The sequence below is a fragment of the Ochotona curzoniae genome, unplaced genomic scaffold, assembly GCF_017591425.1.
Source record: "Ochotona curzoniae isolate NIBS_2020 unplaced genomic scaffold, NIBS_Ocur_1.0 scaffold_4763, whole genome shotgun sequence".
NCBI classification, from domain to species: Eukaryota; Metazoa; Chordata; class Mammalia; order Lagomorpha; family Ochotonidae; genus Ochotona; species Ochotona curzoniae.
Window position 1 is genome coordinate 3,017,878 of NW_024467123.1, and position 23,617 is coordinate 3,041,494.

The following is a 23,617-nucleotide window of genomic DNA, read 5'->3' on the forward strand; positions in this document are numbered from 1 at the left end:
TGGTTCTTGGGGAGTAGCTCCCCCCCCTCGCGTGCTCGTTTCTATGTTTCCTGTACTTAAGAACACACTGCACCTGACTCACGATGAATGTCTGTTGGCTGAAGAGAGGCTAAGTCAACAAAGAATTGTCCCGGACGAGTCATCAGCCCCATGCAGATACTGCAGCATTTTGCTTCAGAGCCGTGGAAATAATTCCGGCTTCCCCTTTTCCATTTCCGGCCTTTTATTGACCAGATGGGTAGAAATTGAAGAAATACATAGGAGACAGAACAATTCTCTGTGGCTGTGGTAGATCAGCGTCCACTTTTAGGAAATCCTTGCAGAGAGACCCAATGGAAAGGTTTGAGTTTTTCTTTCTTTTTCTTTTTTTCTCAACGACAGCCTCTCACAGAATTGTGGGGGCAGTTAGGGTCAAGGTGCTTGCAAGGCACACCAGTCCCACCGGGAATCCCTGTGGCTCGCCCACCTCGGCTTCCGGCACCCTCCCCTCTGGTCTTTTTTTCTGTGACTTCCTTGTTACACAGCTTTGTCTGTGTCACATAAATGACATTGTGCTGTAGGTCGCTGGTTTGGGATGCTTTTTGCTTTTCGCTTTTTTGTACTGTCTTCACTGTGGTGTCCTCCTCCACAGTGGGAGGGCAGTAGCCTTGGTTTGGTTATGGAACTAAGACCACCAGAGATTCCACAGTCACCTGTAGTACTTTTTTTTTTTTCTAAGATTTATTTATTTTTATTGCAAAGTCAGATATACAGAGAGGAGGAGAGACAGAGAGGAAGATCTTCTGTCCGATGATTCACTCCCCAAGCGGCCACAATGGCCAGAGCTACACCGATCTGAAGCCCAGAGCCTCTTCTGGGCCTCCCACGCGGATGCAGGGTCCCAAGGCTTTGGATCATCCTTGACTGCTTTCCCAGGTCACAAGCAGGAAGCTGGATGGCAAATGGGGCTGCCGGGATTAGAACTGGCACCCATATGGGATCCTGGTGTGTTTAAGGCATGGACTTTAGCTGCTAGGCCACCATGCAGGGCCCCAGTTGAAGTACTTGTAATACTCCAGAGGGCATCTGCTCTTGCCAATGACAGCCCCAAATTTATCTTGTCATCTGCTTTTATAGGGTGCAGGAGCAAGCAAGCAGAGGGATAGAGGAGCGAAGACTCAGCTGTTAACCTCAGGCTGTCAAAACTTTATGACACAGTTCCGGCACTTTTCTGTTTAGTCAACATTTTATCCTAGCATCCAGCAGGACTGGCTTCTCCCTCTTGACTCAGAACAAACTGATCTCCCCATGTCCACCGTGCCGGCTGTCCCGTATGTGATCTACAAGCCCTTTTTTCAGTGAGCCCTTCAAGCAAGCCTGCTTTTCTCCTTCAGTGGAACCGTTCGTCCACTGAAAGACGTTTGGGCTGTTCTCAGTATGGATCTGACGGTGAACAAGGCCGTTGCTCACATCTGAGTGTTTGGGCATGAAACGTGTCGCCGTTTCTTTGGGCCGAGAGCCCCAAGTGCAGCTGCCCGGTTGAGCAGCAATCGCAGGTTCAAGGTCTTCTCCGAAGCGGGTGGCTGGTTGTGCCTCAGACTGTGGCCTGGGCCCTTCCCCTCGGCCCTGGCTGAATCACTGGGGTTTCTGCGTTTTGGCAGCGCTTGGTGTTACTACAGTTTTGGGTTTCAGCATTCTGAAAGGTGTGTGGGTGTGTGGGGCACTTCGTCATGATTTAATTTCATGTTTCTTTCATGGCCAGGGAAGTTGAACCTTGACCCCCGTGCTCGCTTGGTTGTGATGTCTTTGTGTACTTTGCTTATTTTTCACTGCTGAATTTTGAAGGTTCTCTGTAATTGACATGCTGGTGTTTTTTTGTTTTTTGTTTTTTGGTTTTTTTTGTACATGTGGTTTGCAAACTTGTTCCATGGTCTATAGCTTAACTTTCAACTCTCTTCAAACAGTTCCCATGGTTTTGTTTTAGATGATATAAGAGTTACCAAGTTTTACTATAGAGGGTGAGACTGGAGCCATCTCACAAATCTTTGCCTCATCTTAAATTCCAAAGATTTTTCTCATATCTCTTTTCTGAAAATTTTCTAGTTTGCATTTTTTTTTTTTTTTTTGCATTTAGACTTAGGGTTCACTTCATGTAGATTTTCATATTGTATTTATTTCAAAGTTTAATTTTTTGCCAGTAGAAATCTGGTTGTTTCAGCTCCATTTATTTGTTTTTAATTTTCATTGATGAATTTATTTGCAAGGCAATGGGGTGAGGGTTCTGTCTGCTATTTTCATTCCCCAAATGCTTGGGACAGTCACAGCTGGATGAGACCAAAGCTGAGCCAGAAGCTTAATCTAGGTCTCCTACAGGGGGCGACATAAACCCAGTTAGCAGAAACATCACCTGGTGTCTCCCAGGGCCGCCAGAGGAATGGATCGGAAGCTCTCACCATAGCACTGTTATGCGATGGAGCAAGATACCCACGTTGGTGTCTCAGCAGGTGCGCCAGGTGCCTGCCCCTGTCCCACTTTATATTGAAGAAGCTCTCCTAAGAAATCTGTTGAGCATCTGTGTGTGGGTCTGTTCGTGGAGCTGTGTTCTATTACCAATGCCACATTACCTTGATTGCTGTAGTATTGAGATACTTAGCTCTTTATTAGCAACATTTTTCTTTCAGAAGGAGAGAGAGAGAGAGAGATATGCACTAGTTCACCCCCCAAATGCCCACAGTGGTCAGGAGGGCAGGGGACTTGGGCTAGAAGTGACGGTCAGAAACGGCTCAAGTCTCCCCTGTGAGTGGCGGGTACCCTAGATTTTGAGGTGGGGTCTGCACTAGCTGGAAGCAGAGCTGAGAACTGCACCCACATACTGTTGTGTGGGACTCTGGCATCTCCACAGCCAGGACAAACACCTGCGTGCTACTGGGTGGCACGGCTGCTGGGGTTCCCAGGTTGTGGCTGCTGGGTGGTGACGCTCCCTCCCGCCATGTGCCTGCCTTCCAGATCTCTACATGTACGCCGTCCTCGTGTGCTGCGTGGGCATCCTCAGCGTCCTGCTCTTCACCCTTGTCATCCTCTGCCAGTCCGTGTTCAGCAAGAGGAAATCCAGAGGTAAGCACGGACCTGCGTCACGTGGGTCCCAGAGCGCATCCTGGCTGCGGTGGAGGCAGGGAGAGGGGCAGGGGTGACGGCCACCGAGCTGGGCTGGGAATCAGAGATCCCTTCCCGGAGACCTGCCGGTCCAGTGAGGCAGAAGATGAATTTCTGCCGGGTGCTGCTTAGAACAAACCATGACATCATTTAATTTCTCCTTTGTCCACATTCCTCCCTTCTTGGTTTCAGAGGTGTCCTCAGCTTGCCCTCTCCCTGGCCAGACCTGTGCCATGCCCTGAGCGTGGACTTGATTAAGGCTGTGCCCTGTGGGACTGGACCCTTCTGAACTAGGGTTTCTCTGCTTAGACCAGGGCTTGACACCCCGTCTTTGGACAGCTTGTGCTGTGCTGTGATGTCCACCTGCTGCCCCGGCGGACCCCAGAAAGCTTCCCAGCCTGTGTCCTTCTCTGTCCCCTGTCGATGTCTCTGTGTCCCTTGTCCCCAGCTCCTGGAGCTTGCTTTCTTGGGGGTGATAATACTTCTCATCTCATCTTACATATGCTCCCTGCTTCCTCCTGAGTACCCTGTTTTCACAAGCACAGCGGTTCCCAAGCAAATGGGGGTGCTGTCCCTCCTGGAAGTGATCTGACTAGTAAGATCCAGGCTCTGGAATCAGACCACCCCCCTACACACGGCCCCACTAGTTCTGATGGCTGCTCCCCCTTGTTGACTGGCTGTCGACCAGCCCTCTGGGCCTCACTGACCTCGTCCAAAGCTGGCCTCATCCAAGGCATGGGGGAGGCAGTATATGTCTCCTAGCTGGGATGGCTGGGAAGATTTAGACACAGGAAACAGAGATGTTCAAACTCCTTAGCACATTGCGGCCTGCAGATAGGGTCCCCGCACTGGGGATGACATGTGGTTATAATTAGCCAGAGTAACTATTGCTGTTGGCCCAAGGTCCTAACGCTGAGAAAGTGTTCAATTCCAGCAGCGTTGCTTGTGGGGGACCTCAAACAGGGAACTCTGCTTACACAAGGGACTGTCTGCAGAAGTGGGGGTGGTGCAGCAGAGAGGGGGATCCATGGGAAGCTGTCTCCACCCCAGGCCTCAAGAACCGTGGAGGAGGCATTCCCTAGAGAGCACCATGGCTGTGGGATGTGGCCCTTGGAGGAGAGACTCAGGCAGGGACAACCCTGGAGGCAGTGGGGAGGGAGCTGGGGTCATGCATTCTGTTCAGTACAGGTTGTGGCCAACCGGAAGCAGGAGGGAGGAGAACCGGCAGGTGCAGAGGACAGTCGCCAGGGCCCACACAGCGTAGACAAGGGCAGAGGGGATGGGGAGGCTGAGAACAGCCCCAGCTCCTTAGCAGTGGAGGTTGGGCCAAAGTTCCGATCTGCAGCCTGAACTGTGCTGTGTGTCTCCGTGCCAGCCACATCTGGATTTGCTGAGCTCATCAGTACTTCCCCGGGGCCTGCCTCCAGGGCTCCCCGGTGACTTCCGCTCTGAGCCCTTGCTGACTTGTTGCACATGAGCATGGCGCAGGCCCAGGCAGGCCTGTTCCCCGAGAGGATGCTGCGGAAGGCCTGGACGGTGCTGGTGAGTCACTCCGCTTGGAGCTTGGCTCACGGCGGATGCTCAGCAAATGGTAGACATGTGGGGTTGTCTCCCAGCGCTCTGCCTGGGAGCCACGCAGGCAGTTTCCGAGCTGCTTGGGCCCGTGGCCAGTGGAGAGGTTCTGATGGGGACTGGAGGCCCCATGAGGCCCAAGGCAAGGTCAGGGAAAATATACAAGGTCAGAAAGGACAGGCTGGAGCCCACGGAGATATTACAGGGAAGGAGCTCCCAGCTGCTGGGTCCCCCTCCTCTGTGGGCTCCAGGCATCACAACAGCTCCCAGCTATTGAGAGATTTGTCTGAGCAATTGTTATGGCCCAATTGGGCATTACTTGCTACCTCTCCTCCCCATTCAGTGTCAAGTAATTTAGGCTGACAGTCCATGTGACTTGTGTGATAGAGTACACATGTGATGGGACCTTGATTAAAGTCCCAAGCTGGGACTGGTGGGAGGCAGTGTGGGCAGGCTGGGCCCCATCCAATCCCAAGTAGCCCATGTTCTCAGCCCCTGGAGGCCAAGCTTGCCAGAGCCACTTCCCTTTTCCATCCCGAGGCATTTGTGGAATGGCTCTGCCCAGCTCCGACAGTTACAGGCGCCTGGGCTTCGGTTACCACGGGCAGGTCTTATAATCCTTAGCAGGGCAAGTTCTGTCCGACGAAGCCTGGGGAGCCAGCCAGCCTTGCCGTGAAGGCCAAGGATAGAGGACTGTGTGTATAAGGGGAGTGGAGTGTCTGCTCGCCCGCTGAACCAGCGCATTGTCACGACCCACGCCTTCAGGACAGACGGTTCACTGGGTACCTGCTCCAAGCCAGCCTGTGCAATGGGTCCCAAGGACAGAGGACTGTGAACCTACTCCAAGGCAGACTTGAATGCAGACCATCTGGGCCAGGGCTGAGAGCTCCATGTCTCCTCCAACCAGCTCTTGGTGATGCCCCTGCTGCTGCTGCTGCTGAGTGGTCACCTCTGGGGTGGCACAGCCTCGGAGTCTGAAAAGACTGCTAGAACTGCTGTGCTCTGCGAAACAACCCATAGATAAGATTTGTACCCACCAAATCCGTTGAACACTAACAGGTTTGGTGGGAGACATAACATGAAAACAATTGATGACATGATCAGACGTGAGAGTCTCCCCCGTTGCTGGGGTGTCTGGACTCCGTAGAGTCTTTGAGATTGATGTTGAAATCTAGGCTGAAGATGGGAGTGTGTGTGTGCGTGTGTGTGTGTGAAGAGCCATAAACCCAGCTCCCTGAAATGTGTGCCCTGCTAGGAAACAGCAGGTAATGGCTCAAGTGCTTGGGCCCTTGACACCCACATAGGAGACCTGGACTGAGTTCCTGGCTCCTGGCGTTGGCCTAGCTTGGCTTTAGCAAGCAGTTGGCAGGCATCTGGAGAGTGAATTGAATGATAAGTGCTTTTTCCCCCGCGCCCTTCTTCCTTTCCAGTGAGATTATAAAGAAATATTTAAATACCAACACCCTTCTGACTCACATACAGCATATCCTTGCACTCAATGCATTGCTCTCTAACAAACTGATGTCATCTGGATTTAAAGAGGTGATGCAAAGGAATTGTGTGTGCATGCTTGGAAGAGAGCCTGGGCTTTCACAGAATCCTGCTGCCATGGTTTTTAGGTTTCCTGTGTATGCGTGCTTGTTGGGCCCTGCATATCCTGGCCACACATGGGGAAGCTGGCTGTACCCCACCATCCGGCTCACACTCACAGCCAGCAGTGAGCCCAGAGCCTGCTGGTCTGTGCCTGGCAGCAGCAAGTGAGCCCGTATAGGCCCAGAGTGGACCCAGGAAGCCAGACAGCCACTGGCCAGCCACTGCTATCCCCGGCCTTCTGTGGCTCTGCCTTCCCCAGCCAGGGCTGCTCCATGCTCATGTGAGCTTGAGATTATGGTGTCCATGTGTGACTGGCCACGTGAAGTGTGTTCTCTGTGTCCTTGCTGTGTGTCATACCCTGTCCCGGACCCTTCCAACCTGAATCAGGCCTGGGCGCAGGGCTCTCCTAGGGCCTCCTCACACACAGTTGGCCTCTTAGCACATTACTCCAGACTTGCGGCTGTGTGCTGGCTCTAGCACTCGCCCAGTCTCTTCATCTGGGCTTTTAAATGACAGTCTTTCCTTCAAATATTTGTGTTTATTTGAAAGCCAGAGTGACAGGCAGGGAGAGACTTTCCATCCTCTGACTCACTCTCCAGATGCCTGTAGCATCCAAGCCTGGGGCAAGTGGAAGCCACAAACCCAGAACTTCATCTGACTCTTCCATGTGGGTGGCAGGGACCCAAGCATTAGGCTCATCATCCCCATTGTGGCGCATCAAGTTAAGCCACTGTCTGTGGTGCAAGAACCCCATTTGGGTGCTGGGCCCATGTCCCAGATGCTCCACTTCCAATCCAGCTTCTTGCTCATGGGCTGGAAAACAGCAGTCGATGGTCTAAGAGCTTGGGCTCCAACCACCCACATGGGAGACCCTGTTGAGGCCTCTGGCTTCTGGGAGTTCTGGGAGTGAACCAGCAGTTGGAAGATTCCTCTCTCTGCCTCTCTTTCTCTCTCTCTACTTCTCTAACTCTGACTCTTTAAGAAGTAAATAAATACATAAATCTTAAAAAGATTATGAATGAGATACATGCTATACCATGCCACTCCCTTTCTTGGATTTAAGGCTTGGAAATCTGGTGTGAGTTGCCACTTATTTTTTATCTTAAGATTTATTCATTTTTATTGGAAAGGCAGACTTGCAGAGAGCAGGAGAGGCAGAAAGATCTTCCATCTGCTGGTTTGTTCCCCAAGTGGCCGCAACAGCCAGAGCCAAGCTAATCCGAAGCCAGGAGTCAGGAGCTCCTGCCAGGTCTCTGCCATGGGTGCAGGATCCCAAGGCTTTGGGTTGTTCTTGACTGCTTTCCCAGACCATAAACAGGGAGCTGGATTGGAAGTGAGGCAGCCAGGACACAGACCACACCACCAATATGGGTTGCCAGCGGTTGCAATGGGAGGAATAGCCAGTTGAGCTATCACGCCAGCCTGAGTTGCTTCTTTTAACCATTGTCTTTTTGGACCCATCACCTCCCAAGGGATTGATGGTGACCTTGGGTTTCGCAGACAGTGTGGGACAACACACCGGCAACAGACAGGCAGCTCCACATTTCGGACTCTTGGCCAGATGAATGAGGCCATCCAGTGGCTCTTGGTGCCAAGGGAACAAGAAAGGAGACTTGGTTTTCCTGCTCAGTGTCTTGCCTGGGCACTTTGAGGAGGAGACCCCTCCTGGTAACAGCCTTGGCTGGCAGAGCTTGTCCGTGCTGAGCTCCTGAGCCTCATGTGGGAGAGCACCGGGCTGTGTGTAGGAAGGGGCTGGCTGGGAACGGACTGCAGGGCCTCTGGCCATGCTGCGGCCCCGGGAGGCAGCGAGAGCAAGTGACCCATTTGCTCTGCAAATGCTCCAGACTGGCAACATGCACACCCAGTGCTGGGACAGCCCGTGTCCTTGCCATGAGTGCACAAGTCTCTGCATTTGCAGCAGTATTGCCAGGTCCTGCCACGAAGCTGTGCAAGGCATGAGGGGTCAGGGTCGCGGCAAGGTCAGAATGCCTTGGAGGTCCTGCAGCCCCAGGGTGTGGGAAATGGAGGTGCATAGAGATTGCCACCCCAAATCGCCCAACTCGGTGTCTGGCAGTGGTGACTGGGCATGTCCGGAAGGAGGGACACCGCCTCTGTGGGCTGGACATGCCACATCTCTAGGAGCTTAGCTGGGGACTGAGGGCTGGGAGGAAAAAGGGCAGGAGTGGCACAGGCCTTGCATTGTCCTACCAGGAGAGGCGAGGAAGATGGACCTTCCTTTGAGACTCTTCCATGTTCCCTGACAGACCTGGCCGCCTTGTGGGAAACCCACACATTCAGGTGCAAGGTGCTGGTGCTAGGGGGGCTGGCTCCGGTCACCACCTCACTTGGTTTCTTTTCTCGCTTGGTGCTTTCCTAGGGCTGCCTCCCACATCTGCTGCAGGCTCCTGAATGCGTGCCGGTGTGCTTGGCTCCTGGGTGTGGAGGATACCATCTCTGGTTTATTTCCCAGAGCCTGGAGGCCTGGGTTCTTGCCCTGCCAAGGTGGCTCAGGGTCCTGCAAGCTGTCCCTGCACATATCAGGCTATGACATCAGGGCTGTGGGCAGGTGCAGGCAGCAGGGAATCTTCTGTACCCAGTACTGCCTATCCTGTCTGGGCTTTGATCCACCGTGGGAAGCCCCTTCGCATGTCCCTCCTGCCCCTCATTGCCTGGACCACATGTTCCCTAGCACACGTCAGCTCCTGGCCAGCTTTGCAAGGCTCCAGCTTAGGCCTGATCCTTTACCCTGTGGGATTTGGTTTCTCCACCTGCAGGAGCTAGAACTCCAGCTGCCCAGCTGCTGTGTGAGTTTTGTCAGGGGGCTCTGGAATCCCTGAGCTTGAGGCTCCCTATGGTTAGTTGCTAGGGTCGCCATAAAGACACATCACAACAGCGGGCCACAGGAACAACAGCGGAGCCAGGCAACAGAGGCGCCAGGTCCAAGGTCGAGGGTTGGTTTCTTGGGCGGATTCTGACCTTGACCCTGCAGATGCCATTCCCCCCCCCACCCCCGTGTTCCCCATGGTCAAACCTCTGCAGGTGTGTCTGTCCTGATTTCCTCTTATAAAGGACACTGGTATGTGGGATTAGGGCTGCCCTCTTGGCTGCATTCCACCTGCTAATCAAAAGCCCTTACTCCGAATGCAGTCCCATTTTAAGGCTCTGGGGGCTGGGATGTGGACCTAAGGGACTGGGGGGGGGGACACAGGTCACAAGGTAGGAGGTGTGACAAGGTTATTGGGGGAGATGAGAGTGCAAAGTTATGGTGGGACTGAAACATCTTGGCTTGCGCTCTTGCCCGCAATTAAAAACTGTGTGTTCTTGATTGGGTTTTTGGTGGTGGTTATTAGCCACTGAACTTTTCCCCATCCAAATATCAGTTTTTAGAGCTTTTCATTTTGATATCTTAATATCGGTCTCTGTTTTACCTCGAAGTGTCTTGACCTTAATTATTCTTTAAAGCTTCCATGAGTGGGGCTGGTGTCACGGCGCACTGGGTTCAGTTGCCGCCTGCGAGTCCCAGCTACTGGATCTCTGACCCAGCTTCCTGTTAGTATTCGTGGAAAAGCAGTGGAAGATGGTCCCTGACTGCCAATCCGAGCATTAGCCTGCATTAACCCTGGCCTGGGTGGCCATTTGGGAAGGGACCCGGCTGAGACAAATCTCTCTCTCTCTCCCCCGGCACTCTGCCTTTCAAATAAATGATGAAATCTATAAACAAAAACAAAACAACTTGATGAGTGAAAAAAAACCACAGACCCTACCAATAAGCGTTAGTGTTAGAAATCCTATGTTGTTCTCTGTTCTCCCGGAACCTCTATCTTCAGTTCACTTCCTCTGCAAAATTTTATTCCCCTTTTAGCACATTTGAAAGTTCCTTATTGATTATTATATTATTCTCTGTAAAATAAGTGTATACAGGTTTAAGTTAATAACTTTTTCATTACCTTGTTCCATGAATCTCTAGGTGTTAACACACTTTTCCAGATTGAATTATCAATCTTGCACAATTAGTGATCCTTTGAAAATGAACATGAGATTAATCAAAGTGAAATAAAGATATCACAGATGCGGATAAATAATTAATAATCAGGAATAAAATGCTATTGAAATGTACTTTAATTGGAATGGATTTTAATTTTTTCTTTAGGTTCCCTTGCCTGTGTTTACTTACAGATACAATTTACCGTCAATTCTATTCCTGTTTGGTTCACGGGCGCTAGACCTAAATACCTCCTTCCACATGAAAAAAAATCAACTGTTCGTATGCCGCATTTTTTGTTTCAGTTGCTTCTGAATGTTCTGTCAGAAGTCACGATAGGATTCACGGTCACAAAGGGCTCCTACTGCTCTTCTAGTTGACCCGCTCACTCCGTGTCATGCTTTTAGTCCCTCTGAGAAGTGAAATGTGGAAACCGCCCCTGCAGGAGATGTGACTTACCAGGGGTGAGAGGTTTGCCTTGGTTTTTACAAATGCAAAGTCGGAAGGGGGAGTGGTAAAAGTCAGGAGTGCCAGGAAAACAGCCACACCAGAGGCCTGTTCCAAAAAAAGTGGGATCTTGGGAGAGAAGAGACGTAGGCTGAGGATGAACCAGTGCTGGGTTCTCAATGCACTGGCTAACACTGACGGCCCTTTCTGAGTACCCAGAGGTCTGCAGAACCCAGACGGAAGACCACTAGCCCTATAGTCATCACTTCGAGCAACGCCAGCGGCCCCTCGGAAGCGTTCACTAGGTGTTGACCATGGTTGTCCCTCCTATCAGTGCTTCTGTAAATGATGGAGTAGGCACTAGAAGCTCAGGAAATGGGCTGAGTATAGGATTCAGAGCAGACTGAACCCAATCAACCTCTCCAGTGGCCTTTGAGACTGAGAGCGCCTCATTCCGGAACTGTCTGGAACCAGCATCGGTTGGTCACCTGTGTTACAGGTCACCCCGGGGATGTGCTGCTGATGGCTATGCCCATGGCCCCAGTGGACCACACCTCCAGGACCCCTCTGTGTTGTGTCACCTTCCATTCTGGTCTGGCAGAAGTCATCTCGGGGGCTCAGGTTGAGCACTTGTTGGACCAAGTGTCTAGACGTTCTCTTTCCTTTCCACTCAGAACCATTGGGTGTTCCTCGAGAAGGCTTTTGTGGTCAACCTTGTCTCACTGCTGTCTGAGACTGCTAGCTTTACAAAGAGAAAGGGTTTCTTTAGCTCACAGCTTTGGGAGTTCGTGTCTAAGCCCGGGCCTCCACATTGGGCCTGCCTCTGGTGAAGGTGGCAAATGGAGGGAGTGTGTGCCAGCGTGGGTTGCTGTGGCTCAAATTAGAGCAGAGAGAAGGAGAGATGGGAAGACGGGGCTCCCACAGTTTGCTTTGGAGGGTGCAATTCCAATGACCCCCCAAGCACCTCCAGCTGGGTCTGTGGCACCCTCTTCTCACTTAAGGAGCTTTGGTGCTGGGGGTGACACTGAGTCTCACACCCAAACCAAAGCATCCTTCTTGACAAAGAAGCAGGTCTTTCTCCAAGACCCTCCGCAAGAGCCTCTTTGGGCTCTTCGCTTTAACCAGAACCTGCAAACCCCATTTTACAATGAGCAGCTCCTAAGCAGATCCAGGTTGTCCCAGCTGACCCCAGAGGACTTTCTTTGTAACTCAAGCCAAGCTCAGGGCTAAGAAACCCCACAACTCTATGAATATACAGAGCAGAACCCGACTTAGCACCACCTGCCACTGGGAAGGCTAGGGCTTACAGCTCCATGCCTGTCCAGACTGAGCGCTGATACTGCAGCAAATCCCCAGGGCGTCTGGGCGTTGGCTCCGATGGCCTCCCCCAGAGAACAAGAAGGAACACACAACACAAGCATGTGAGTTAGGAAGGCACGACGCCCCTGCTCACACCTCCCTCGGGTCCTCGGCGCCTTCGTGATCCCTGGCGTAGCTGTGCTTGGATCTCCAGGGGGCATGAATTGACCAAATGCTGTTCTGTTTCTCTTTGCAGGGAGACACTATTTGGTGAAATGCCCTCAGAACAGGTAGGAATATTTTGTTCCTTTTATTATTTTTTTTTCTTACCACGAACTCTTCCTAAGTTTCTTTAGATATTACTTAGAAATGGGGGAAGTTTGTATTTTCGCTTAGAGGTCTGTGTGTTAGTCCACAGATGAGCCTTAAAAATGTGTGTTCTGCATCCACCTGTGTGTTTTCGAATTCTGCTCTCTGGTATCCCCGGGGACAGAGCTCATCCTGCATGTTGGAGGAGGCCTGCTGTGTGTGTGCCTGCAAAGCTGGCTGCCTGCTACGAAGGGGTTCCCAGGGAATCTGAACCCCTTCAGTCACTGCGTGGTAATCCTGTGGGGCCAGGTGTGGGGCGCGTGTCACACCGCGGGTGACCCTCAAGAGCACGCCGAGGGGACGCAGCCAGGGCTGGTCACTTATGCAGAGTGCACTCGCGTTTTTATGGAATTCCCAGGGAAGTTCAACTTGTAGAAACAAGATGGGAGACCAGTGCCTGGGGCTGAGAGTGGGAGTGGAATTAGACAGGCAGGAGGCGATGTTTTGATGACAGAAATTTCTGAACTTACCTTTGATGATTGCATGACGCTATAAGTGTCCTGAGATCTCTCGAGTTACACGCTGTGATGAGTACATTCTGTGGTGTGTGCCATGGGCCTCACTGGGGCAGGTTATATTGGGGTGGTGGCTTGAGCCCCACGTTTTGCCCTTCCTGGGCCTTCTCTTCCAATTGCATGCATTCCGAGCTAGTGCAGGTACAGCAAGGACTGGTGGGCACTAGAATTTGGTCTCTTGTGACCCTGGGATACTCAAGATCAAGGGTGGCTGCAGAATTCCATTCAAATAGTGCTGCCTTTGCTTCTCTACCAGCCATGCCAGGTGCTAGCAGTGGGGGCGGTGGGGTGCCTGAGTTATAGCTCTTCCTGTGGGCAGCTTGCCTTTGAGGAACCCACAGATTAGCAGCTGGGACAACCTGTCTGCTCACTCTGCATCCCAGAACCTGGCTGGGACCCAGCTTCATGACTATAAACCAGGTGGGGAACACCAGGCCAATTTGGCATTCATCTTTCGGGTGGAATCCTTGTTCTGCTCAACTTGGGGGCAGCCCTGATCCCTTGCCCCTGTGCCTGGCTGGTGACCTGGGCAGTTCTGGCCTTCACCCTAGGCCTTTAGCCTGGCTTGTGCCCTGCCTTTTCCTCCAGGGGGAGTTCTGCCTGTGCCTGTCACATTATAATCAGGACCAATGTCCTTTTCTGTCCTCTGGCCACTTCCTCTGTCCTCTGGCCGTGTTCCTTGGCAGAAAGCATTGGGCCTGGCCAGCTGTCAGCAACAGAAACTCACAGGCTGGGAAGGCTCCCTCATGCTGGGACTGCGGTCACGGAGACAGGGTCCCTGTCCGAGGCACAGGACAGGACCTGGAGGCTCTGGGGAACTCTGTGACTTGGCTGAGAGAAGTTCAAGTGGAAGGCACATAGACTCATCACACATGTGTGTTATCCCTGGAGTCGGAAGTTCTGACTGCTGGGAGGGGCAGCTGCGACCTTCAGGATTAGGAAACCTCTCTGTTCCCACGGCCGACAGTTCTGGGGACACAGATGTCCTCGAGCAGGGAGCAGGGTCTGATTGAGCACCTCAGGTGTCCGGGGGATTTTAAATGCTCCCCCGCCAGGCAGAATAGCCCCGGATATGCCCCCAGTGCAAGTGGGAATTGGCTGCCCCGAACTCCAGAAAACCAAGTTTAAAATGAAATCCCTTCAGGTGGGGGCTGGGATACCTGCTCCATAGATTCAGGTGCAGGTCAGGGTGACAAGAGGGAAGATGGGGGAATGGGCAAGACAATCCATCTACCAGGTGTAAGACAATGAATAGTTGGGGGCTGGCATGGTGACATAGCAAGCTAATCCTCCACATGTGGTGCCAGCGTCCCATATGGGCACTGGTTCCAGTCCTGGCTGCTCTGCTTCCGATTCAGCTCCAAGGTAAGCCTGGAAAAGCAGCGGCGGATGGCCCAAGGCGTTGGACTCCTGCACCCGTGTGGGAAGCCAGGAAGAAGCTCCTGGTTTCAGATCAGCCCAGCTCTGGCTGTTGTGGCCATTTGGGGAGCAGATGAGCAGATGGAGGATCTCTCTCTCTCTCTCTCTCTCTCTCTCTCTCTCTCTATCACTCTTTCAAGTCAAATATATGAATCTTAAAATAAAAAAGACAAGGAAGTGCTTGCCAGCAAAAGAAGTTGGAGTAGACACCCTGTTACCTGGGCCTGTAGCACCTGCAGCACTTGGCTGTGGGTTGTGATGCATGCATCTGCTCACCTATGAAGTGTCACGAGGATTCTTCGTTGGATAAATAGCAGGAGCAGGTGTACTGTCATTTGTAAGTTTTGTGTGAACACCATTTAGTCTTTTGTAAACATTTAAAAATGCACCTTGTCAAGGATCGCATGGGATAGAATTATAAGTGATTTGTCCAGGATCTCAGGTGAAGGCAGAAATCTGGTTTCAAAGACACTCTAAAGGTGTGTGCTTCCAGATTAGAGCACTGCTGACTTCGTTTTTATAGCATTGAATCATAGAAGAGCTTTTGTGAAAGCTGGACTCCACTGATTGCAGTCTGGGCTCTCGCCCTGATGGCCGTGCGTCCTTGGCCAGGCTTTCAACCTCTGAGAAATGAAAACAGCAGTAGACCTAGCACATAGCATCAGTGGGGAGATCAGTGAGTCAGTCTGTTGAAGGTGCTTTGAGCTCCCTGCATGTGTTTCTGCCATGATACCATCAGTACTCAGGGAAGAGCTCTTCTGTCCTGGGCTGTTGTGAAGCCCATGGAGCAAAGATGAACTGTCACACAGCCTGTGCCCTTGAGGTCCCCATCTCATGGGAGACCCACAGAAGTACAACAGTGGCAGCTCCCAGGCTATGGACACCCACCCAGCTCTCATTGGCACCAAGAGGACACTCCTGACTCCAACCCAGGGCTCTGTGGTGATAAGGAAAGCCCCCTCGGGGTCCTGTGTGAAGGAGGAGCTAGAGGGCGCAGGTGAATGGAGCTGGGCAGGGCTGGAGAGAACATAGCTCATTGGGCTGGAGGATGAGAGGCTGTGCAGGTGCAGCAGGAAGGCCAGAGAAGGCCTGACACCAAGGTAGCCATCGTTCTATTGATAACAATAACCAGGCTTCGCTTATCTGCTGCATTCTAAGCCCAGGACTAAGCCTGAGATGGCAGAAGCGAGGACCAGTTCCTCATTGTTCATTGCAGGCTGTGTCCTGATACAGCTCACATTTTATGGGACTTAACTCCTAACCCTCATAAAAACCCTGCAAGACCAATCCGTCTACTCCGAGGAAGGATGTGGATAAAACTGTCAGCTCTTAGATAAATGGCCCATCTGCCATCAGGTTTGCACCTTTGGATTCCAGGTTAACAGGGAAAGCAGCTCAGGTGGCCTTGCCCTGGAAGGCACTTGGTGGGCGCATCTGCAAGACTTGCTACAGTGCACGGCCTTGGGACAGCTGTCCTAGGGGGTACCCATGGCCTTGGCTTCCTGCCCTCTGTTGCTGAAGGGTCTCGCATGCATTCATCTACAGCTTCCAGGTGGGTTCATATTCGTTCTTAACCAGGAAACTCTGCCCTCCCTGTTAGTGTTCAACCCTGGACGGAGCACTCGGACCAGGGGTGGACTTTTCAAAGCCAAGGTTCCCCCATCAGCAACTGCAGCCTGGTCCTGAATGGGACGCTGACAACAAACTGCTTGGTTGACCCAAGCAAACTTTATTATCAAAGGTCACGGAGAGGCTGTGAATAGCAGATGCCTGGACAAAGAAATGGCAAAGGAGCAGCCTTTCTCTCTCTCTTTCTCTTAAGATTTTTATTTATTTGTATTGGAAAGGCAGATTTACAGAGAGAAGGAGATAAAGGAAAGACAGAGCGAAAGATCTTCCATCTGCTGGCTCACTCTCCAAATGGCTGCATTGGCTAGAGCTGAGTCAATCTGAAGCCAGGAGCTTCTTTCAGGTCTCCCACGTGGGTGCAGAGGCCCCAAACCTTGAACTCTGCTGCTCTCCTGGACTGAAAGTGGAGCAGCTGGGACATAAACTGACACCCAAATGGGAACGTTATACCTGCGAAGTGAGGTTTCAGCGACTGAGCCCTTGTGCTGGGACCAAAGAACAGGTTTTATTTTGATGCTGTTCAAAATATACAGGCACATAGAGCACAGGGGCAGAAGCAGCAAAGATTCAGCCGTGGGGAACCCCCAAAGGGGTCAGGTACACCTGCTGTGGCTCACCTAGCCTTGCTCCTGAGTCAAGGCTTCAGAGTGGAGACACCATGGCAGTAACAACGGGAAGAATACAAAACAGGACCATCACGGGGGATATCCATGACACACACAATCCTGTGCGCTTGTCATGCATGCCTCATAGTCATTTGCAGGAGGTCACTGAGTGCACCCAGTGAGCCCTGGCATGTGGCCTCATTGCCTTGCAGCTCTCAGCAGCTGGGAAAGCCCTGGAGCAAAGCCTAGGGTGCAGTGTCGGGAAATTTTTCTTGTTTGCTCGAGTTTTCAGCCTTTGCCCATGGCAGTTGGCCCTGGAGAAGGGTTACCTGTATTTGCTAATATATATATATATTTTAAAAGACTTACTTATTTATTATTGGAAAGGCAGATTTACACAGAAGAAGAAGAGACAAAGATTCTATCTGCTGGTTCACTCCCTAAGTGGCCACAATAGCCAGAGTTGAGCCATTTTGAAGCCAGGAAGAAGTGTTGGGTCTCCCATGCAGGTGCAGGGTCCCAAGGCTTTGGGCCGTCCTCTACTGCTTTCCCAGGCCACAAGCAGGGAGCTGGATGGGAAGTAAAGCATCCAGACACCCACGTTGGATCCCAGCATGTGCAAGGCAAAGCCATTGAGCCATCATGCCGTGCCTTATATTTGCTAATATTCTTACATATAGAACTTTAAAGTGATAGCGACCTACCACCCTAACCACAGTGAACAGCACTCTCCCTTTAAGAGCCTACACTTGTTGATACTGGGTCTAGCGCTGTGGGATGTCAGGCGTACTGTGTGAAATATTGGACCATCAAGGTGCGTTGGGGAACCGAGGGCTGCTTCTGCAGGCCTGCTTCTTGTCAGAACTGAGATACGCAGCAGGGAGAAAGGACACAGACGTTGCTGGGAGCGAAATGGGTCAACCGACGTGGCACCGTTCAAAGCAGAGCATGGGAAGCCTGGAAGGGTTCCACAGGGCCAGAGCCAACACGGCTGCTCAGTGCCACTGGCTGAGGGCTTTGTGAGCTGGGAGCTTTGATCTGACAGAAGCCTCTGCCGCCCTCGGCTGTCCCAGTTCGGAGCACAATGAGTCCCTTTGGAGCAGGCAGCAGACAGCTTCGGGAGCAGGGCTCAAGGGCAGCTCATGTTCCAGCTTGGAGTGCCACCGCTCCGACTTCAGAGTGGTGTTCGGCTGTGTCTTTCAGAAGTGGCTGCCTGGAAAATAGGAAATAGCTGCTGTGCAGTGCCCTGGTCCATGGATCAGGAAGGCCCCCATGCTCTCACATGGACAGCCATAGCCAGCCAGTTCCAGAAAGAGGCCAGCATCGCGATGGCCTCTTAATAGCCAAAGGGCATTAGAGGAAGAGGTGAGGATGCTCTAACTGCTGGGGTTCACCGTGCTTGGATGCCGCATTGAGTTGTGCAGGTCTGGTTACCATGACAATGGCGTTTTGTGGTGCAGTCAGCTCCATTTAGATGGTGTTGTCTTCCTGTTCCCTCCCATTTCCCAGTGGTCCCATCCCTGAGGGGGAGACCCAGAATGGCCACACGGGGCTTCTCCATGCATTCCGGTGCTTATGGCATTGGCCATTTACTAAAACAGCCCACCCCGCTCTGCTCACTATCAAGCCGGGATAGGCCTTGTCCTTGGGCATCAACTACAGCTGTTTTGGACCCTAACGACCTCAGCACTTGAAGGTGGGCATCCTTCCTCCTCCCAGCAGGGCAGGTGTTAGAGCTGCTGCTCTAACTTAACACAGCTTTCAAATGCAAGTGGAATGTGCATGTCACCTTGTAAGGGGTGTGGCTTATGCTGACAGCAGTCATTGTGAATCTTACTTGGCTCACCCACGTCCTGGCCCAGTTTTCTTTTTCTCCACTGTTCCAGTTGGGTCCAGAATGCTTGTTTACTTCAAGCCACGAGACAGGATGACCTGGATCAAATCCTGTGTCCTTAGTCAGCTGGTGAACTTGGGAGGCACCTTGAACTCCTGGAGATTTTCTTTGCTTGTCTGGACATGGCAGGAACGATTGATATAAGCTCTTCCTTGTATGGGAGAAGGACATACAAGGTAGACACATGCATAGCAAAGATAGTGGGTCATTGGTTTCTGCAAGACACAGGTGATAATAATTCATTCAATGCTGCACAAGATCCAGTTCGCCTGCTCGGCCTGGTATCCGGGGGTGTGGCCTCTCTCTTCTCATTGGCTGCTGGATCCGACCGGTACTGTAACTGTGGAATGGCATCCGGGAGAGGACATACAGTACAAACCCAGGCAGAAATAACTTTTGATCCTAGTGTCCTTTCAGGGCTAAAACATGAGCACTGTGAGATTCCCCACGCAGCAGCAGCATCCTGCTGGCATGGTGTCCTGAAATGCTCACTCCGCGTGCATCTGTTGGAGACAAGGGCCAGTCGCTGTTGAGCCATTTCGTGCCCCAACTAAGGCACAGGTTCTCATGAAACCCTTATAGTAATAGCCAGGTGAAGGAGACAGCAAGAGTTGGTGTCCCATTGTAGGGATTGGAAGGTGGAGGCTGAGCAGTCTGTCTGAAGTCCCCTAAGTCGACGTGGGAGAGGCTTTAGGGCAGTCTATGCCATTCACTCAATTCAGCTGCACTTGGGGGAGGCGGTCGGGTGGGAGTCTTGTCCATCCTGCTCCACCCTTCTCAGAGCCAGAAAAGTAGCCCTGCTCCCCAGCAGTGGAGCTCGTCCCCGACCATGCAGACCTCTCCTTGGGAGGGCATTTCCGGGCTTGTTTTCTGTCTTGAATCATTTGGCCCCAGCAACCCTCATTACTGCATCAGGGCAAGACCCAGCCCAGGAGCAGAGAGTCACTTTGCTTCTCAGTTAATCATATGGTGGACCCTGCTGGCTCAGGGGGAAAATGGGAACTCTAGGTGAGCAATGGTTCCGTCGTAAGCCATCATGATGACTCAGTGTCTACATGAGGCCTCATTATTTTGACCCGTAAATTAGGACTAAATGCAGTTGAGTGCAGCTTGCTGGTTTGGAAGGAGAATGGGTGATGACAAAGTGGATCTTTTCTCTGGTTTAGTGACAGCCCTGGGCCTGATGGCAGGAATTCACAGACATGATCTTCCAAAACGTTGTGTTTATATCCAAGAGCCTAAGAATGGAATCCTGGGGCGGGGAAACGGGCAGAGGAAGTGGAAATGGCATTTGATTCTGCAGGAGAGGGGGTGCAGTCTGGGAGGGAGACCAAGGTCAGGGGCAGCCTTAGGCAGGAAAATGTGAATGTATTTCAGCAGGCGCTAGTGTCTGGCCTGCCCTACCTTGGAACACCCACATCCTGCGTCAGAGTCCCTGATTGCCAGCTCCACTCTTGGCTCCAGCTTCCTGTTAACGTGGACCCCAGGAGACCATGGTGCTGGTTCAAGTCCTTGATTTTCTGCCACCTGCAGGGGAGGTTTGGCTACAGCTCCTGGCTGGTGGCCATTGCAAGCATTGGCTCGGAGTGAACTAGTGGATGAACAGCCCTACTCTCTCTCTCTCTCTCTCTCTCTCTCTCTCTCTGCGCCTCTCAGATAAATTAAATGAAAAGGAAAATAAGTTATCTTCTAGAGGAATTAACACACGATTAAAAAAAAACGGATTTGAGTAAAGAAAAGGGGGAGCCCCTTCATGGTGGCTTAACACACAATTCTCCAACTGCAGTACCAGCATCCCATATGGATGTTCAAGTTTAAGTCGTGGCTGCTCCACTTCCTATTTAAAGCTCTCCGCTGGCGCACAGCGGGAAGGAAGTGAAGAATGCCTCAAGTGCTTGGGCACCTTTATCCAAGTGGGAGAGACCCAGCAGAAGATCTTGGCTCCTGGTTTTGGATCAGCTCAGCTGTGGCCTTTGAAGCCATTTGGGGAGTGAACCAGCAGATGGAAGATCTCTCTGTCTCTCCCTCTTTCTCTCTCTGTAATTGATTTTCAAGTAAAATAACCAGATCTTTAAAAAACAAAAAACAAAAACAAAGAAAAACCCATAATGCACAAAGCTATTTTTTTAGCAATTTTATGTATATATCAAACTAGGAATGAAATGAGATGTTTAGATGTTGGGAAATGCCTAGGTAAAGGAAGATTTATCTTCTCAGTGGAATAGTGTAAGAATGGAATGGTATGACATGCGGATGAAGCCAAAAGAAGGATGTGAAGTTGGACTCCAGTATGACAGTGCCTACAAAGCAAGGAAGAGTCAAAAACTTCCATCTGCCCTCAAACTGGCATGCAGATGTGTACCCGTAGTTGCCTGAACTGGGAAGCTACCCAGGTGTCTTGGAGGAGATGGAAGGACAGATGGGAGCCCAGCCAGAAAATGGAGTCGAATCAGGAGGCACTGGAAGGCGAACAGCAACCAAGTCATGAAAAGATGGGGAGAAACCTTGAACTGGGGGTCCCAAGCAGACAAAGCCATCTGCCATCTGATTCCCATGCCACGACACTGTGGAGATAGCGGCAAGATGAGTGGTTACCAAGACTTAGGAGACGGAGCCCTGGAATGCAGGGCACAGGTGCTTTTGTGGGCAGCGACACTGCTGAGTGATGCTCTGCTGGTGAGCATGGGTCCTTTACATGGTTCTGACCCATAGAGTGCCCGTATCTCTTAGGATGAATCCCAGGAGCTGGTGCCGTAGCTGGGAAAGCTGTCTCCAACAGTGCTGGCTTCTTATAAAGATACCGATTTGTGTCCTGGCTGCTCCACTTCCAGTCCAGCTCCCTGCTGCTGTGCCTGGGAGAGCAGTGGAGGATGACCCAACCCTGCACCCACGGGGGAGACCTGGATGGATTTCCAGGCTTCTAACTTTAGCCTGACTCCCCAACCTTGGCCAACCTGGTGAGTGAACCAGCAGATGAAAGATCTCTCTCTCTCTCTCTTTCCTTTGAACAGATTTATTGATTTATTTGAAAAGCAGAGTTCCAGAGAGACAGGGAGAGGCAGAGAAGAATGTGGAAAACATTTCCCACATTTGTGTTTTGGTTGTAATAAACTTACTTCCTTTCCTCTCCATGCCTGTAAGTAAGTAGTGTTTTAAAATGCGAAGAAGCTGAATTATTTTATAACAGGGGGAGGAAAAAAAAAAAGCCAGAAAAATAAACAGTACAAGAGTCAGAAAAAACTACAGAGCAAGGCTGTACCATGTGGTCGGGTTGTGGAGGTGGCCTGGAGCCTCTGATCTGGTTTGCTCTTCGTTGTCAGTGTTTTGCAAACTCGCATTCCTCCTGGCTCCGTGTGAACTGGCACCACTGGCCAAGCGCTCCCACTCTAAAGCTGTGATCGCCTGCAAGTTGTGTTCCCAATCAAACACACAGCTCTTTGGGGGAGCTCAGTGGAGGCTGGATTCTGGGACATTTTCCCGCACTGTGGGAGTCAGTGTTTATATATGTCTTTTTAAATCTCTAGCACTCTTGTTAGTAGAGCTTGCCTCTGATTCAAGTTATGTATACATTTATTTGCATTTCGTTGCAAGCATATCCAGCAGTCATTTTTTTCCTGTCTTGGTTCCATCTGCTTTGTTTCCCAGCACTCCCCATCTTATAGGACTTGATGTTTTTAGAAGGTTTATTTATCTGAAAGGCACAGTGAGCTCTGTCTCTCTCTCTCTCTCTCTCTCCCCCTCTGTCTCTGTCAAGCTTCCATTCCTGGGTTAATTCCCCAGGTCAGCTCAGTGGCCTGAGCTTTTCTAGACCACAGCCATGAACCTGGAACTGCATGTTTCAGGTGCTCTGGGAAGAACACCAGTTTTGCCGCCTGGATGGCAAGGGACCCAAGCACTTAAGTCACTTTCTCGTGTCTTCCCAGGCGTGTTCTGAGGGAGCTGGAGCAGAAGTGGTTGAGCCGGGACTTGGAACTGTCCCTCTGATGTGGGATGCCAGCATTGCAAGCAGCAGCTTAACTTGCTGTGCCACAATGCCAAATCTTATTTTTTTAAATCACTTAAAAAAGAAATGGAAGAAAGACTGTAGGCCGGCGCTGAGGTGCAGTAGGTTAAGTCTCAACCATATGGGTGCCAGGTCAAGTCCTGGTTGCTCCACTTGCAATCTGTCTTCTTGCCGATGTGCCTGGAAAAGCAGTAGACAATGACCCAAGTGCTTGGGCCCCTGCACCTGTATGGGAGACCCAGGGAGAAGCTCCTGACTCCTGGTTTCAGATCGGCCCAGCTCTGGCTATTGCAACCACTTAGGGAGTGAACCAACAGGTGGAAGAACTCTCAGTGTCTCTCTGTAAATCTGCTTTTCAAATAAAAATAAATTTTAAAAAGACTTATTTACTCATTTGAAAGGCAGAGAGAGAGAGATCACCCACTTACTGCTTGGCTCCTCAAATGAACACAATGGCCAGGGCTCGGCTGGTTGAAGCCAGGAGCCAGGAATTCCATTCAGCTTCTTTCCCATGGCTGGCAGGGACTCCCGTGCCTGGGCCACCTACTGCTGCCTTCCCAGGCATGTTAGCAGGGAGCCGAGTTGGAAGCAGAGCAACAGGTACTTGAAGCAGCCCTCTTATATAAGATGTTGGCATTGCAGGTGGAAACTTAGCTCACTGTGCCACAACACCAGCCCTAATATTTAAAAATTCTTATCGATATTTCCAGGGCTTATTTCAGCATCTGGCAACGAGCCTTAGTATACACCAATACTAATTCTAAGATAATTGTAATCGTTCTTTCAGGACGTAGCAGGACACTTCAGAAAATTGTGGAAAGTAGAATTAAAAATAACAATTTATTTTCCATTTTTAAAAAAAGATTTATTTATTTATTTATTGGAAAGTCAGATATACAGAGAGGAGGAGAGACAGAGAGGAAGATCTTCTGTCCGATGATTCACTCCCCAAGTGAGCGCAATGGCTGATGCTATGCCGATCTGAAGCCAGGAGCCAGGAACTTCTTCTGGGTCTCCCACAGGGGCGCAGGGTCCCAAGGCTTTGGGCCATCCTCGACTGCTTTCCCAGATCACAAGCAGGGAGCTGGATGGGAAGTGGAGCTGCTGGGATTAGAACCAGCGCCCATATAGGATCCCAGCGCGTTCAAACTGAGGACT

General features: G+C 51.3%; 1 protein-coding gene across 1 annotated transcript in view; it reads left to right on the forward strand.

Annotated features, from left to right (window-relative positions):
• VSTM4 (V-set and transmembrane domain containing 4) overlaps positions 1–23,617 on the forward strand; it is an 80,349-nt gene that overhangs the window by 33,183 nt on the left and 23,549 nt on the right. Inside the window, exons 4-5 of the mRNA XM_040970414.1 lie at positions 2,986–3,093; positions 12,282–12,315. Of these exons, the coding sequence (XP_040826348.1) occupies positions 2,986–3,093; positions 12,282–12,315 (142 nt within the window). The remainder of the gene's footprint in view (positions 1–2,985; positions 3,094–12,281; positions 12,316–23,617) is intronic.